This window comes from Archocentrus centrarchus, chromosome 7 (assembly GCF_007364275.1).
Source record: "Archocentrus centrarchus isolate MPI-CPG fArcCen1 chromosome 7, fArcCen1, whole genome shotgun sequence".
Lineage (NCBI taxonomy): Eukaryota > Metazoa > Chordata > Actinopteri > Cichliformes > Cichlidae > Archocentrus > Archocentrus centrarchus.
Genome location: NC_044352.1, coordinates 9,816,752 through 9,835,132, shown reverse-complemented (window position 1 = coordinate 9,835,132; position 18,381 = coordinate 9,816,752). Strand labels below are relative to the sequence as shown.

At 43.7% G+C, this 18,381-nt stretch overlaps 1 protein-coding gene across 1 annotated transcript in view; it reads right to left on the bottom strand.

The window, feature by feature from the left end:
• The window catches only part of nol4la (nucleolar protein 4-like a), a 34,112-nt gene extending 22,046 nt beyond the window's left edge, over window positions 1-12,066 (bottom strand). Inside the window, exon 1 of the mRNA XM_030733548.1 lies at window positions 11,725-12,066. Within this exon, the coding sequence (XP_030589408.1) occupies window positions 11,725-12,066 (342 nt within the window). The remainder of the gene's footprint in view (window positions 1-11,724) is intronic.
• Between the last annotated feature and the right edge of the window lie 6,315 nt (window positions 12,067-18,381).

Sequence of the window (18,381 nt, the reverse complement as noted above, 5' to 3'; positions counted from 1 at the left end):
TCTCCTTCCTACCCCCATCTTTCCCTCTAAACAACTCCTTCATGCAAACAGTCAACACTTTGCATTTTCACCAGATCTTATCCTTATATTCCAGCACCTGCTGATATTTTGAACGCAAAGTCCTCCAGCAAGTGTAAAATGGAACAAATGGATTTGGACGTTTAATTAGTTTTTTTTTCCTCCCCCCCCCATCAAGTCCACCTCTTCCAGGCAAATATGAGACGGCCTCTCTGACATTTCCTGGAGATTGGGTTCTAGTCAGGGAGTGATCTTTTCATGTTTGAGTGAGAGGAGGGTCCCGAGTTCAAAAAGTTGTCCCCCTGGCACAGAGGAATCACACTTTCCTCCCTCCCTCCCTTCGGTGACATTTCTGCACACTTCCTGGGATCTGACATTTCTTTTTTTTTTTTTTTTTTCCCCCAACTGCGTCCTCTCTCTCCTGCCTGCGTGTTCGTGCCATACCTCCGTCTCGTCCCCCTCCTCCTCCTCTTCCTCCTCCTCCTCCTCCTCTTCTCTCTCCTTGCTCCTGCTCTCCCAAGTGCGAGGTAATGATCGTTGCCATGGCAACTAAAACCAGCTCACAGAGCGGGTTTGTTTTAATCCGGCCCTCCTCTCCCTCTCACTCTTTCCCTCCACTCTCCCCTGTCAGCATGGGCTAAATGTAATGATAATAAATGAAATAATAGCGATCCTCCGCCTCATCATCACAGCTGTAATCTATCGCACTTGGAGGTATCATCATCTTTTCCCTGGTGACATCACTGCCACCGCCACCACCGAAGCTGCTGCTGCTGTTGCTGCTGCTGCTGCTGTTTGGGACAATGGTGTCGGCCCATTCACGCTGGATTTGGATAATCTCATACAACTGTGGGGTGTGCAGCGCACCCACACCACTGCTGCATCCTGCTCTGCCACAGCAAAATATCCAACACACACCGGATATTCTGCTGGGAGCGTTTTCTCTGACCTGAAAGAATCATACAGAAAACATTGCAGCCCATCACTGTTAGACCTGGTGCTTGAGTCTGAACCTGAGCCAACATTTTCAATATTATTTTCTTTCTTTCTGTTTGCTAAACTTTGCACACTGTAAACAGTGAGGCATATTTAATTTGTTGTGTTTATTTTTATATTACATGTTGAGCTATTTTTATTTATTGAGTTTCTTCACTTTTATTGAGATATACTGTTTATTAAGCTATTCTGTTGAGTTTTTGTTATTGCTGTTGGTTGTGTTTCTATTTTACAGCTGCTGTAATGTGGAAATTTACTTAATTTTCAGATAAGTTAAGCCTATCTATCCAGAAAAATAAATTAAGAAGCTGGGGCTGGGGAACTGTATAGTGTCTTCTTTTATTATAGTCTTTATATACTTTAATTTCTGAGATCTCATCATTATGCATCATCATGCAAAACCTGTTGTATTTAATCTGACCAAGAACTATGTACATGAAAAATAGACCTTTCTGGGTCTGCAAAGTGAACCCCTGCTGGCCATTACAAAGAATAAAGCTGCTTTCTTTCTAATGGCCAGCAGGGGGCGACTCCTGTGGTTGCAAAAAGAAATGATTGTATAGAAGTCTATGAGAAAATTAACCTACTGCTACAGCATTATGTTGATTTTGTAAATCATTATCTCAGTTAGGGTCAAGAAGTAAAATAAAGCATATCCGATGGCTGCTTTCAAGTTGGAAGCTGGTAGTTTTTGTGGGAAATCTTTGTTAAATTTGTTCAAAAGTATGTCAAATAAAACACAGCATCTTTAAATCCCTTGATTCCCGTCACATTTCTTTTCATGTTTTGATTATACAGTTTAGCTAAATAACGACTGAAATGCCATTTCAGAAAACAATTAGAAACCAGTGTTCTTTTTTCTTTTTGTTTCAAAGTATAAGCAGTGTTTTGAGAAATGTTGTGCCATAAACATCAAACATTAAAGAATAAAAAATATCACATTTGTAAACAATAACTGTTTTTTGACTCCATAGTGTAGTCAAAAAAAAAAAAAATCCCTGGTTTGAGCCCAGGAGGAGACAAAGATCCCTTGAGGGTTGTGTCAGAAAGGGCATCTTGCATAAAAATCTACAACCGCTGTGGTGCCCCCTTTGTGAGTAAGGAAGCAACTGAAAGTAGCCTTAGCCTCCACTTTTTTAAAAACTTTTTTAAAAGGTGCAAGAAACAATTTCCGGCTAAAAAGCTACCACAAAAACTGCAGTTCCTCTAGTGGCCACTTGAGGCTCGCTCCAAAAGTGAGTCAAACCCTGAAAGAATCCCATGTCAAAATGTCCAGTTTAAGGACAGAAACAAACCTTTTTACAGCCTGGTATCAAAGAGTTTTTGTTTTGTTTTGTTTTGTTTGTCTCCATAGATCAACTACTCACTGTACATTAGGAATTAAAGTTTGCTTTATTATTATTGTGTAGACACTTTTACCAGCCTGCTAGGCTTCACCTCCACTAATCTGAATCCTTGAACTGGATTTTTTTTCCAGGTTTGTGATGTTGTTGCCTTTATTTGTCAAATAATCTAGCCTGCTGTGTGGTTTATTGTCCCCAACAACCCATGCAAGCAGTCTGTGCTCCGGTTTGGTGCGTCAAATTGGAGAACTTTATTTTTATGCTGTTTAGTGTTTATTAGCAGGCATCTGCGTCTGTGCTTTCCACTCGTACGGTTTACTGCTGTTTAACTGTTAACCCAGCTGATAACTGCACACTCCACCTCGTTGCCTGAATGTCACTCATTCTGTTTAAAAAAAAAAAAAACGACAACACGGGGCTTGCCAAAATACTAAAATTGAGGCTTCAAAGTTGGGCTTCAGAAACCAAAAGATGTCACAGTGGCTACATCTCTCTTTCATATGCAGTTTGTGGTGAAAAAAAGTCAAAAAAGTACAGTTCCTCCTGCACAAAGGCCTTCTCTGGGCCCCCGTGCACCAATGAGCTTTTTCAGTCAACAGAGAGTTAAACATTCACCTCTAACCACAGCCTGCTTTCGGTGTGTGTTTAAACGCAGTATGTATGTCTACGGGGCAGAGCTGAAGCATCTCTAAGGAGAACAGCTGTTGAGCAGAGCTGTAGATATTTGGTCTCTTCAGCAACATGCCGCTCTAAAGCGCAAAGGAGACATGTCAGCATCCCTAATCGGCAACAACACAGCAAAACTCTCACCCTCCTTCTTCGCCTTTCCTCCTTCTCTCCATCTTTCTAATCCCATAGGACTTTGCTCTCCCCAGTCACTGTACAACCAGCCCCCATCCCCTGCGCCTCCCCCTGTCCCGCACCAAACCGCTCTGTTGCTAGGAGACTGGAGGGGTTGAGTCGACTGCCCCCACCCCCGCTGGCAGTCGCACACGCACGCACGCACACGCACGCACACACTGTAGCCGAGAGTCACTGAGAGGAGAGAGGAGCAATCCTGCACACAGGCAGGTCAGGAGGAGGAGGAGGAAGAGAGGAGGACGAGGAGGAGGTGGGGGAAGGTTCACGGGAAGCAGCTGGGTCACAAAGACGAGCCGGCAAAGATAGGAGAGAAGCATCACACAAGACATTAGCTCCATGGCCGAACAGATTAACACAAGCGGGACAGGCCAAAATCTGAAAATCAGAACTCTAATTAAAGTGGACCTGCACATTTCCAGCTCTGTGCAGCTTTACATGATTCACAGTTTAAAATAATCCTATTTATTTCATTTTGGGTCCTGGTGTCACTCAGTTTATCCTCTGCCTGAAACTATAGACTGTATATAAGAGATAGATGTAGCCACTGTGATGTGGCTGGTTTCTGGTCTCCCATGTCATCACTTTGGCCACCGCCATGTTGTTTTTCTAGGCCAAAAGTGACCATGCTTGGATGAGAGGGTGGTTATCAGTCTAATAAAACACAAGATGACACTTTGTAGATGGTCTGTACCACACAATAAGTCATACTATTAGTCTTATAATTTTATTAAAATGCTTCAAAAAAGCACCAAGAGCACAAACAATGGTGGAGAGGTCCAATTCAGTGAGTCAAATTAGTAAATACCTGTCAATCAAGACAGCCACACCCCTAAATTTAAGGCTTATGACTCTCCAGTTGGCTGAGTTTGTTTGTTTGTTTGAAGAGAAAACTATCCATCCATCCATTCGCTTCCGCTCATCCTATTCAGAGTCGCGGGGGGGCTGGAGCCTATCCCAGCTGTCATAGGACAAGAGGCAGGGTACACCCTGAACAGGTCACCAGCCTAACAGAGAGAGACAAACAACCTTTCACACTCACAACTATGGGCAATTTAGTGTAGCCAATTAACCTAACCCCAGTAAGTGCATGTCTTTGGAATGTGGGCGGAAACCAGAGTACCTGGAGGAAACCCACACTAGCATGGGAAGAACATGCAAACTCCACACATGTTCTTGGCCCAGGTGGCCCCACCCAGGTGGAATCGAACCCAGGCCTTCCAGATGGCATGCCAACTGTGAGGCAGCAGTGCTAACCACTGCGCCACTGCCCGAGAGAACTATCCATAATGTCCAAAACATGGGAAAAATGGGAGTCTATGGGGATTGACCCACTTTTGGAGTCCTGCCTCAAGTGGCTGTTAGAGGAACTGCAGCTTCTGGCTCTGTGTTGGCTTCGGGGTTTCTGCCTGTCTGAAACAAGCTGTTTCTGCTCCACTCCCTTTAAGCCATCTTCTTGCTGATTGGCTGCCCCTCACAAGCAGACTATAACAGGGTAAACAGCAGGTGGGTGGGGCACCTCTGAAAACTGTCCGAAAGGGAGTGTTTAAACCTTTTGGCTCACAGAGATCACTTGCACATACGCTGACCTCATTATTTAAAACTCATTATTTAAAAAAAAAAATTGACCTTTGTACCATACAAATAATAATAGGTGAATAATAGGTCCCGTTTAAAGTGAAACTGAGATTCTATTTTACAATATTGTTGCACAATTAGTAGTGTAATTTTGGCTCAGGTCCTTTTGTGTGCGTGTGTGTGTTTACGTGTGTGTACATCCAGTATGCAGGGAGATGGCTGTGTCAACAGTACTCATGACTCAGATGATCTCAAGGCAGATGTGACAACGGGTCATCTTTTAAAGTCCCATCTCCCCTCTGTAAATCTATCAGCTGGCTAATGGGTACGTAAATGGGCCAATCCTTATTCCTCCTGCGCCTGTATGTGTGTCATGGGGACAACACTGAAAGATAAAGGTTTGTCATGGAAAAAAACTGGGATGAAAGAAACTCTTACCTCAACACTGTCCCCATTTTTTTTAATATAAAACAACCCCCCCTCCCCATCTATTTCTTTTCTTTTCACTATCATCCTCTCCTGTCTGCTTCATTTCATAAAGGCCCATCATTAAATCCACATTAGGTGTACCCAGCTCAACCCCTCTGTCCGACGTCTCCGTGTGTGTGTCTCCGTGTGTGTGCGTCCCTCTCGGCTGCTCCCATGATGAACATTATTTGATAGAGTGTGTGACATCCCCAATATCCCACCGAGCCGGAGACACAGACGGTCCCTTTGGCCCACAGCAGACTGGCACTGTTGACGTTCCAGTCACTGACTCAAAATGGTATGTAAATGACTCGCACATACATCACCACATCCCAGAGTCCATTTCACCATTTTCAGGCTATTATCATGCTGTCCCAGTTCGTTAAATGTTGGCCTTGCAAAGGTATTAAAAATGACAGTAGCGGTGTGGTAGGGAGATTATTGCCGTCTTAAAGGCTGTGTGTGTGTGTGGAACACAACTCAGACTATCTCCCACACAGGGGGGGAGGCCCCTGGGCCAGTTAAAAATGGTGTTAATTTCTCCTCCTATGGGAAAGCAAAGAACAGTCTCTCCATGGCAACAGAGAGGGTGCTGAAGGGAGGAAACACAGAGCATGCGATCAGCGACCCCCTCTTTGTACAAGCGCACACACTCACGCGCACCAACCGGCACAGTATGGATTTCGTCACCCATTTACAGTAAGTCACAGTAACACAGCAAAGTCTGAAATGACCACACGAATGCATACGGAGAAAAATGTATTCTTTATGGATCTTTCATTGACTCCAGTTTAACAAAGAAGCTCCCAAACAGACACATCTCCACCTATGAAGGCAGTTTTTTTTTTGTTTTTCTTTTTTTTGTACCTCTTAGGAGCAACTCCTGGACTCATGAGTTCAAATGCTCAGCAGCTAAAATAAGAATCACCTCACCTCAGCTCTTCTCATCTCACTCATCACCAGAGCTGCAGAGAATTTACCTGAACATGTGCATTGGTGATTGACTGGTCCCCATCATTTCTGGAGTTCTTAAAGGGACAGTTCATTCTGGCCTGTTGTGGTATTTATGCATGTAGATGGTCTGTGTTCTCTTGAACATAATGGAGGTAAATGGGAAACACTTTATGCTGCTCAAAGTGCCCAAAAAACTCAGCAGCAACATCTCTTTCTGGAAATCATGACCCAGTGTGAAAGTCCTTTGTACTACAGTTGATTTAAGTGGGTTTGTGGTTCATGCATCAATCATTGCTGGTGCAAACTGTGATGCCATAACCCTAATCTTTCTTTCTTTCTTTCTTTCTTTCTTTCTTTCTTTCTTTCTCCTTCTCTGTCATGTGTTTGATATATCATAGAAATGCCTCCAGCCTGGTGCACAACAATCAAAATGGCACCAAAGTGCACCAAGCCAGCAGCTGTGACATCGTATTTGGGGCACCAACAGTGACATAACCTGCTTGGGGGGGGGGGGGGGGGGGGGGGGGTCGTCAGGTAATGCCTGGGGCTTCCTGGAGTGATAAAATCTGTCCCAGGATCTCACAAAGGCTCTCTCCTCCCTCCACCTTCCACTAGCCTTCTTTGGCATTAGTGTTTTGTTGGTTTATTTTTAATAAATTATTTATTTATTTATTTAAGTAAATCTCCTGCTTGGACTCCCTCTCTGTCACTTAGCTTTACACCGGTTCATAGAGGAACTATTTTCTTTTGAACTGCACCCACTAACAAAAGGAAGTGTGCAGCTAGTTAATGTTACAGCTTTGCTGTGGGATGACCGTGATGTCCCAGTCAATTCTTATTCAATACAAAAGGTGTCCTTGGATGTGTGTGCTCTGATCTTGTTATTTTTCAGCGTGCAGGAATGTATTTTACTCCAAAATGATATTTTCCTAAACCTAATCAAGTAGTTTTCTATATCTAAACATGGTCATGAAAGGTCCCAACAGGACAAGAACCCCAGTCTCCAAACCAAAAACTCAGGAGACTGCCTCCTGCCTTCCTGTTGCAGACTTTGCATATCTATAAAATCAGACTGTTTTCTCTCTGCTACCAATATTGCTGCGGACACCTAATAATAAGACACGAGGGACAAAAATGCACTATATTACACCCAGGGATGAGAATATCTTGCACTTCCTGACACAAGCAGGAGCCTGTTATCAGTGCGCAGTAATATGGTTAGTGGTGGTAGTTTAGTACAAAGAAATTAGACTCAACATGAAACTGCTCACAAAGGTTTGTTTGTTTTGAGTAACTAGGTTGTGATTTCTGAAGAGATATTGCTGAGTTTTTAAAATGTATTAATTCAGTTGTTTGAACACCATAGGACAACTGCCATTTACTTCAATTATTTTCAAGAGAGGGCAGCGCCCAGTACTGCTCGACTTCTCCACTGCTGGGCAAATGACTCTAAAACAGTCTAGATTGGTAAGTAGCAAAACAGGCCAGAGGATAAATAATGGTATTTGATTTGGGGGGAGGGAGTAAACAGCCCGTTTTTAAATAAAAGAAGCAGGTCAATCACTATTAGAGATGCTCGGGTCATTTCTGTGCAGCTCTGATGAAGAACAGGATGCGAACAACTGCGTTGATTCTTGTTTGAGCTGCTGAGCATTTTGCCATTTGAACCCATGAGCGTGAGCCCAAGTGTTGCTCCTAATAAGTGCTGCCAGAGAAGGATGAAACAAAAAAGGCCAGACAAAAGCACTGGAGATTCGCTATGCAAAAATAGCATTAATGCAAATGCAGCTGAATAATAGGGCCAGTATTCTTTTGACTCTGTGGCCCATCCACAAAAGACGGGCTCTCAGGGGAAACGCGGACTAATTAATCAGATAATAATGATGATGTTCCTCATCCCATCTGACGTGGGTGAGGCGCAAACATTTAAGGCCCGTTTTCCGAGGCACGGATAAGGACTAACAATGTGGGGACGTCCCGAGACAAGCCTTCATTTCAGAAATTAAAGCTTCATTAAATTCTTGAGTCTGGAAACCTCTTTCTGTGCCAGTCCTGTTTCCTTTGATCATGTCCTGTCACTTTGCGCTTGTAACTAATGTTTATTGTCATTGTCAGTCATTGATTGATGCAGCGTTTTGTCAATAAAATGTCAGAAGATCCTGAAAGAGGCTCGAGGTTGTGTCTCTTTAAATTCTCTGTTTTATCAGAGAAAAACTCAACATGAGTCAAATAACAAAAGCAGCAAATCCTCCCATTTTATAAGTCCAAACCAGAAAAATAGACAAATATTTAATTCTAACAAAAAAACAAAAAAAAAGCTGATTGACAGACAATAATCTGCAGCCATATTGATCACCAGTCAGCTGCTTTGAACAAAAAAAATCTGAATCCTGACAAACTATGATGGACATCTTTCACTGTTTTCACTGATTTCCTGCTGGTACACTGTCAATCATGTTAGCTGTATATCCTTTATTATTTATTTATCTTTTGTCTAATAAATAGTTAAATGGGGCCAAATGAAGACTTACACAAGCTTATTTTGTCTGGGTTCGTGGTCTGTGGCAGCACATCCTGTGCGCACAGTTCGAGCCCCTTTCATGTGAAGTACTTCTGTGTGTCTCTGTGTGAGAGCATGTCCACCAAAGCCGTGAGACATGAACAGAGATATTTACAGCTTTCAGTAGGCATAGCAACAAAAAGCAACAGCTCGCAGTTTTTCAAAAAATTTTCTTCTGTGCAATGCTCATGTCAGCTGAAAGGAAATGCACAGGGCGTTTAAGCGTTTCTTCACTCAGGAAGAGGCTTGTGCTCATGTTGTGTAAAATTCTGTGATGCATCTCTGTGTCTGTTTCTGGTCCTATCCCCCCCTCCTCCTCTGTACCGTCCTCTAATCAGGACATAATGAGAGCTAAACGAGGTTGCATCTCCACACTGAGGGCTGCTGGATTCTTCGAGCTGTGGCAGGGCTCTGAGTTGTGCAGAAAGAGGGCGAGACAACAAGAGCAGGGGAACAGAAAATAATTCTGTGTCCCAGCCTGAAAAGCGGCATCAGCACCGAGCCTGTGCTACTGTGCCCTCTCTTTCTGTCCTGCCACACACTGAAGCCGCCTTGTATGCTTCACTGACACACAGAAGAGACCTTCTCTGTCTGCACATCAGCCACCATCCATCCCTACCCCCACCCAGGCTCCTGTCATTTAGCCCCATGCCTGCTCCCACACAGAAACTTGGCACACCCTGGGAGCAGCTGCACAGGGGCTTCCAGTGCTCGTGCTCTTGAGACACGCCCCCGGCCCTGCAGCCCTGCGAGCAGGCACTGACCATTGTGTGTGCATGTTTGTACGTGTGTGTGTGTGTGTGTGTCACTTTTCCACTGGCCCCGGACAGCCTATTTATAAAGCCCACGAACACAAGCTGAATCAAAAATAAGGCTCTCTGTCTCAGTCACATGTACATGAATTGGTTGATTTGTGGCTTCTGACTCATCATCAGAAGGAGCTTTTGTTGGCTGATGTTTTGTTTGTTGTTTAAATTTCCCAAGTGCTGCTGAGTCAGGGGGAGGTTTCCCCCCTGCCTTCTGATATTAGCTACAAAAGCATGCGCACTCCTCTTCAGTAAACATTAAGCTACCTGTTTTAGAAAGACCAGCACTTTTAAAGCCTCGCTCAAGTTTGAGTTATTTCAGCTCACCTGCTTCTCACAGAGACATAATGCAGATCAGGTTATATTGATCAATATACTGAACTGGTATCAACAAGAAATGGCAAAAGACACAGACAAAAGCTCATCATCACATTTCAGGCACCATCTGCACCTGCACAGTCAGATCACACCTGCCCTCTTGCCCAGGGGGAAACACAATATTGAGCTGAGATTAGAGGAGTTTTGTAGTCCAAATTGTTCATTCACACAGGTAAAACACCTGTAGAGGGATCAGTGCTATTCAGCTAAAAGTCAAAGGACTCTTGTCACTAACTGGGGCCAGAATCACGTCTGGTTTGTTAACAGGAAATGTGTTTCTTTTCTTTGAGGTCCAGAGAGACTCTGTCCCAGCAGGCCGGGTGGGGGAGATTATTCCTGAAGGCGCTTATTTAAAATGGTGGTTGTCTCTGTGCTGGCACAGCAGGCCCAAACACCATACATAGACATGGGCGCGCGAGCACGAGCACACGCCCGCGTGTGTGCGTGCGTGCACAGGAAAAGCTGCTGGGGCACTGGCTGATAGTTCATCATGCACATGTTTATCTCGCCCGTCCGACAAATAGGCCTAATAAAACTTAACCCTTAAAACACCTGCAGCCTGACTGACCTGACTTCCATTTTACAAACGAAACATCATCACACATCATCCAGGAGCACGGAGAAGAGAAGTCAGCGTACTAACTGTGGGCGTATGTCGCTATCAGCCCAGAGCAGACCCTTTTGTTTCCGCCACAGCCCCTCACGTGGTCACCAATTACGCACCGCTTATACTCTCCACTAAAATGTGGAAATTAGCTGCAGTGTATTTCTCTTGGAGATAATCTTACATGAGCACAGAGAGCTTAATGTCGGATCGTAGCCTACAGAATAAAATGCGGCAGAGGCAGGGTATCCTGAGCTGCACAGGTGTTGCCAGAGCAACGAGTGCCTGCTAGCCGATCCGCATCCTGCCCAGGACAATGAAAAGTGGGGTCTAAACACCCAGACTGTCTGCCTACATCGCGCAATTTCATTACAGTGCCACCTCTTTCAGTAGAAGCCTATCTTTGCTCTCCCAAAATAAAGAAAATTCAGCCCCATCGACGCACGGGCACAGCGCGAGCTTCTCGGTTTAGATGGGACAGTGAATGCGCGTGTCCTTTGATGAATCGCTGACAATGAAACCTGCTGAGCTCCTCGACAAAAAAAAAAAAAAAGAAAAAAAAAAAGGTGGATGTGACCATCTTAAGTTGGCGTTAACAGCCCGTGTAACCCCTCAGCTGGTAACACCAGAGAAGCCCAACACAGAGCCACCAACATGCCGCTGCATCCAAGCGCGCGCGCACAGTCTCACCATACCGGGCTACACGAGACCCGAACAGCAAGGTTCACGCAAAATGTTGTCAATAAGTCAATTATCTCGTGCTTTGCACCGGGCAGCGCTGACAGGACTTAAACCTCGCTGCTAAGATGCTTTTGCGTGATAGCCTCGGCTACCCCTTTTTTTTTTTTTTTTTTTTTTGTGCAATTGCGATTGCCAGGAGGCACCGGCGTTGCTATGGCAGCAAGGGATGACAGTAGGGCTGTTCTGGTTGGGATGTGGACAAAGTGAAGCTTCATCGGGAAAGATGAGGGCGAGACGGGACGACAAAACATTTCAAGTTGCCATTTTATTCGTGTGACAGGTGCATGTGTGCAGTCTGAAATAATGACAACTTATAGGCGGCGACGGGACACCTCGTGCTCATCAACACGCACGTTCCCTCTCTCTGTCACACACACACACACATACACACATATACACACACATACACACACACTTTACCGTTGACTTGACCGGGACGTATAAAACGGGCTTCCCTGGAGCTCCTTTCTTGTTGTGCTCTCCCAAAACGTTGGTCCCGACCTGAAATCCTTTAGACTTCACCCAGAATTTGAATTTGGCGTTGATGTGGCTGTTGTCGACATAAACGCCATCCGACTCGTCGTTCTGCAACAGTGTCTGCATGATTTTGTTGTATTTTCGCCGGGTGACCGTCTTTGTTTTACCGGAGTCTCCATAAGTCCGGAGACACCAGTCCTGAAATTCACTGAACATCTCCGCCTCCAAAACGACCGGACTCCGGCTCCTTTTGGGTGCCTCCACGCACGCCTTTTTCGTTGCCATTGCTCCCTCTCCCTCTCTCTCTCTGTCTGAACCCGTTCAAACAGCCCAGGCTAATAAAGAACAGACTTGAACGGGTGGATTTTTCCTCCTCTGGTCCCCGGTGTCCCGCGTCCAGGAGGCTCGGTTCAGGTTTTGGGACGCTACCTCTCTGTGGTTTCTCAGTATAACTGACCCGGACAGCAGCACACCTGTTTGCAGAGGAGCAGTGCTGTCCCGAACCACAGCAGTGAAAAATGCCACTTCCTCACACCATCCGTTGAGGAACAGAGAGGGGGGCTGTCCTATGCTGAGCGGGTATCTCCCACCTGTGCGTAAAACGCTCCACACAAGGGAAGGCTATGAAAAACCCACAGTCCTCGCTAAACAACAAAGAACACAGACAAAAGCGTGGAAACAAACGTCTCTCTCAGTTCCTATCGACCTACTTTCTAACAGACAACACTATTTTCGGATGCGGGTTGCTCAACCCCTTAAAAAAGCGCAAAGATGCTCACAATGTGCTCCTCTACGGCCATGTATCCGATCAACATGCGCCACCTGGGACTGTTTCTGCTCCTAACACCTGTTTGAATGGGATTAGCGCTTGCATTGTGGGGTTTTTCTACCACGTAAAAAACAAAACAAACAAACAACATACACTCAAATCTGCATTACACTAGTAACTGGCTTAATTTGCTACAAAGCCTGCGGTTTACAAGTAGATTTATGTTGCTCAGGCGCAGAGAAAATGTCCGATTTGGAGACACGGAAGGTGGAAGAGGGTGGAGGCAGAATTCATTCTATTAAAAAAAACATAGATGAAGGATTTAAAAAAGGAAATATTTTACGCAGATAGAGACGCCGGTAATCTATAGACAAGTAAATAAAAAAGGGGGGTTAAAATATCATTGTATGTTTGAGAAACCCGTTTAAGAAGATGATTTATATTTATATTTATTATAACATCTGCAAAAATAATAAAAAGAAAGAAAATATATTTTGAACAAAAAATAGCGAGATTATTTGTCACTTTTATGTGAAGGGACAGTGTCTGAACAACCCAGAATGTGTGTGTGTGTGTACAGATGTTACAGGAAGAACAGGCTCATTTAGGATCAGTATGTGCCTCCTCTGTGCAGTTTTCTGCCCGTGAGTCGTGCTCTCATTGTGTGTGTGTGTGTGTGTGTGTGTGTGTGTGTGTGTGTGTGTGTGTGTGTGTGTGTGTGTGTGTGTGTGTGTGTGTGTGTGTGTGTGTGTGTGTGTGTGTGACTCCTCCTGGCCTGTGCATTACAGGCCCATGCTGGCGGTGGTGACTGCTGCTGTTGCCATGACAGCAGCGCAGCAGTGTCTCCGGCCGTGCAGAGGGTGAGTGGGATGCCCCGTCCTCATCTCTCCATCCTGACTCAGACAACGGTATGCTGCATGGGCCGAGAAGCCCCACCACGACCGAATGACGAGCAGCTTAGATGATAAGATAAGAGAAAAAAAAAAAAAAAGAAAAAAAAAAACTGAGCTCACTCACATGTTGTGTGCGTGTTTGTGGATGAGTGCATGCGTGTTGAATGACCGATGCGTTTTCCAGCTATTTCATTTCGTTTCATCATTTGGTCTCGTGTTGTGTCTTCTCTCAGGACTGGCCTGCATGCAGGATAAGCTCCGAGGACTGCCCATGCATCCCTCCCAGAGGGGGAGGCCAAGTCTCAACATAGGCTCTTATTTTGAAAGGTTAGGTTAAGGACCCATTCAGTTTGTTATTACTGAAATCCTGCATCCAGGGAGCAAATTAACCTCGTTTTAAACAGATTACTTACTGGAAGTGCATTTCGGCTACTTGTATGCAACTTTCTGAGAATTTTTGAGGCACTTATTCAGTTTAGTTTTGTTTATAGAGCACAAGTTCAAAATAACAGTGGCTTCAAGGTGTTTTATATTGCAAAGACCCCACAGCATTAGAGAGAAAACCCCAAGTATCCGATGATCCCCTGTGACACCGGGAAGGAAGAACTTTCTTTTAACAGGAAGAAACTTCCAGCAGAACCAGGCTCGGGGAGGGTGAGCGTGAAGGGAAGAGAAGAGAAAAAAAGAGAAACCACAAATGACAAACTGGACAGAACACAACAGAAAGAAGACAAAGACTAATGAGAAACACATTGCTTAAGCCCTTGGCTTTTTTCTCTTTAATTTCCAACTGAAAAAAACAACTTAATTAACACCTTCATAGTTGTAACAGTTGTGAGAGGAGACAGAGGAGTGAATTTTGAAGTTCAATAAGCTTCTGTCAACATCACTTGAGTGGGGTTTGAGAAACTCCAGCAAAAATAGTCATTTTTACTTCAGCCTGATCAAAACTGAGTGAGTAAAATCTTTATAAATACTTATCAATAGTCAGTGATGTTATTAAACGTGCTCAAATCTTTCTCAGATGTAACTCTACCTAATTAAACACAAAAGAAAAGAAGCACAACAGTGATACAATCTTCACTGAATGCCTGCTCCTTGTACAGGTGAGTTCAATGTGGAAAAGGTGCATTTCTCCCCATTTTGTGTGCTTTTATAAGGCTGCAGCAGTCACTTTAATCTGCCCTTTAATCAGCATGAATCATGCTGTCAATAAAATCGACATATTTTATACACAGAATATTTAAAAAGTTCAAAAGCAGTGAGACTTTCTGTTTTAGATTTTCACTGTCCAGGGAAACATCTTCAAATATGTTTGTTTTGGTGACCCAAAAGTCACAAAGCAAATCTAAAAATACTAATGATTCATTAAAACATAATGTTTCTACTCAACATTTAAGAATTGTTATACTTTAAACCAGGGGTGGGGTTGAGATAAAACACTTCCAAAGGGTTTCCCCTTATTTTAAGTGTCAAGTAGCAGAGGTAGAGTAGAGGTAGAGAAGTAGAGCAATTTCTTGCATTCTACTGTCATCAAAAAGAAAACTAACCATCTTATTTCAGTGTCATCTGACAGGCCTTGAGTCTGTAAAACTGACAATGAGCCAGGCCTTTGGCTTGTATTATAACAGAAAAACTTGGACTTGTAAGACAAGGCTTCCTATAGTGCAAAATACAGTGAAAGTTTTAAAAAAAAATGCACCCTTCTGTCTCCCCTTTTCCTTTCATCACACATTGCAAAACCATCAGGGGACAATTTGTCCCTGATGGTTGTCCATGTGTTTACACTACCTGCTACTTCACACATACTGGCTTTAACTTATCAGATATGATCCTTTTATATTAAGAAGTTAAATTAGTGAGAATCTGGTGCATCTTGGTCTCAGTAACAGTAACTGGTTCCCAGCCTTTTTCTTTTTTTTTTTATTAACAACTCAAATGAAGTATTATTTTCTGCTTTAGCTCCTTGGATGTGTGTGTGTGTGTGTGTGTGTGTGTGTGTGTGTGTGTGTGTGTGTGTGTGTGTGTGTGTGTGTGTGTGTGTGTGTGTGTGTGTGTGTGTGTGTCCTTCATAGGTTTTAATTCCACATCTGCATCATTTTGTATAACTTTACCATAAATTTGATTGCACTGAGGGTAAACTTGAGCACCCATTGTAGGTTGTTAAGCCATAAATCACATCGGTGTTGTAATAAGCCACACTGGGTATTTTATTACCGTGTGATTTTACCATATTGGATTTTTCTCACCTGAAGGATGTTTAGAGGCCTGAAGAACAGAATTTGTCTAGTATTTAATATACTTTAAAGGTTATTGGAGAGTGAAATGGTTGAAAGAACAAACACTGGCATGTTTTTGTGATGAACCCTTGGATTTATCTAACGATTGTCTCACATAAAAGCATTACAGAGTCCACATGAGTACTTTAGCTGTTTATACTTTAAGCTCTTTGGGTAAAGCTGTTGGTACATCTGTACTCACATGTAACATAATGAATGCACAGCTTGTAGTTTTACAGGGTGATAGTAAAGAACTTAAATATGTGTTCCACTGCTGCAGAAATCACACATATTAAAGGATGCAGGACTCACATTGCCCTGGTAGCTTCCTGTGAGCCGAGAACATCTCTCAGCGCCACCATCCGTGCGCTTCAGCTGTTAGACCTCTGGGCAGGGTCACGCCTCCTCACTCCTAATGAGGCAAAACTGCTGTAATTATGCTCACAATCCCCCACTGAGCGCTTTCTGTTCGCCATGAGGTGGACTGCTGCTGTCCTGGGGGGCCACAGCAAGGGCTGTCTCGCGCTGAGATGCCCCATGTTCAAAAATAAAACCCAAGTTTTAGACACACAGGAAGGATGACAGCATTTTCACACCCTGACCTGAGCCTCAATACCTGCTGCTTCAATTCGACTCTTTTATCGACCTCACTGTCCACACACACTGCAGTTTCTATTAAATTTGTCTCCCCTGCTAATGCCGCTCATGATGTTGTCAGCATGCTATCTAATGGTGAAAGCAGTATTCACAATCAGAGACATTATAATAGAGAGACATGGTGCTCAAAGAGCCCTGAATTGAAATCTATGTGAGAATAATGTAATAACTAAGATGGTGGTGGAATTACACCCCCAATTCCAAAAAAAACAGGGAAGCTGTGACAAAAGATAAGGTCATTTTGAATTTGATGGCAGAAACACATCTCAAAAACACTGTGTAGCATCCTCTCTTCTTTTAATAACAGTCTATAAATGTCTGGGAACTGAAGAGACCAGTTGCTGGACGTTTGGGAGAAGAATGTTGTCCCATTCCTGTGTGATATAAGACTCTGGTTGCTCTTTATTTATTTATTTTAGGTTTCGTGATGCCCCAGATGTTTTCAGTTGGTAAAAGCTCTGGACTGCAGGCAGTCAGTTCAGCACCCAGACTCTTAGATGCAGTTTAGCATTGAATTGCTCTGACATGCAAGGCTTTCAATGAAAAAGACACTGTCTGGATGGGAGCATATGTTGCTCTAACATCTGTATATACTTTTCACCACTGATGGTATCTTTCCAGATGTGCAAGCTGTCATTTCGAAAGGCACTAATGCAACCCCATACTTTTAGAGATACAGGCTTTTGAACTGCACACTGATAACAAGCCGGATGGTCCCTCTCCTCTTTAGCCTGGAGGGGGCGGCATCCATGATTTCCATGACAGAATCTGGCCTTGTTTTAATGCAGTGCCGCCTGAGGGCCTGAAGATCACGGGCATCCAATATTAGTACAAATTGAGAATCATTTAAATGCAACAATCTACCTGAGTACTGTTGCTGACCATGTCCATCCCTTTATGACCACAGTGTACCCATCTTTTGATGACTGCTTCCAGCGGGATAACACACCATATCGCAAAGCTCAGGTACACAGCACTGGTCTGTGAGCACAGGTCTGTGAGCACAGGACATCACACTCTTATTCCACCCTCATGGAGCCTGTTTCTGACATTTTATTAAGAAATATGCACGAGTAGCATGCTGGAGGTCATTTTGTAGGGCTCTCGCAGTCAGTCCTTTTCACACAAAGGAGCAGATACCGGTCCTGCTACTGGGGTTCATGCCCTTTCCAGCTCTACTTGTGTAATGGCCCATCTCCTGATATCGCCTCTACACTCTTGAGACTATGCTGGAAGACAGCAAAACGTTTTGTGACAGCATGTATGGATGAGCCATCCTGGAGGAACTAGACTACCTGAATGGACTGCAGGTACCATCTGCAAAAACATTCCCTTTTGGGGGGGTTGTCTTGTTGTTGCCTCTCCGGTGCACCTGTTGTCACTTTCATTTGCACTGGAAAAAGTGACAGTGGCTTCTGTTTACTGAGTGGACAGATTGATAATTCCTAAAGTTTATGGACTTTGTGTTATATTGTGATGAACGAGTTTTTCCTTAATTTCGCTGTGCAGAAGTGGAATTTTAATAAAAAGGGTTAAAAGTTGCAGGCAAATATCAAAACTCCAAGGAGTGACCAGAAGATTAAGCTCTTAGATACAGGTCATGGAAATGACCTTCCTCTGTAGGGTGTCTGGGCTCACCTTCATAGGCAGGGCAGGTGCCTCTTAGTTAAACTATTACTGGTATGTCAGTCTTGGAGGAGACACATTCGTTTTCATTAATTTTCTAAATTTTGGCCCCAATTAGAGTCAATAAAGCAAATATGCTTGAGGTGTAAGCACTTTTATATTATAATAACTGCAGCAACAAATAGATCCCTACTTTATATTAAAAGTGTGTTCACTAAAACAGTATTTTCTTATTTTTTCTGTTCTTTTTATTTAACAAACTGCTTCATTTGGCCCTTTGCTGGAGTTAAAACAGTATGCGACTGTTAAGATATTAAAGCTTCTACACATGTGACACTAGATGTATTTTAAAAAAGAAGCGAGCCCACTCAGGCAG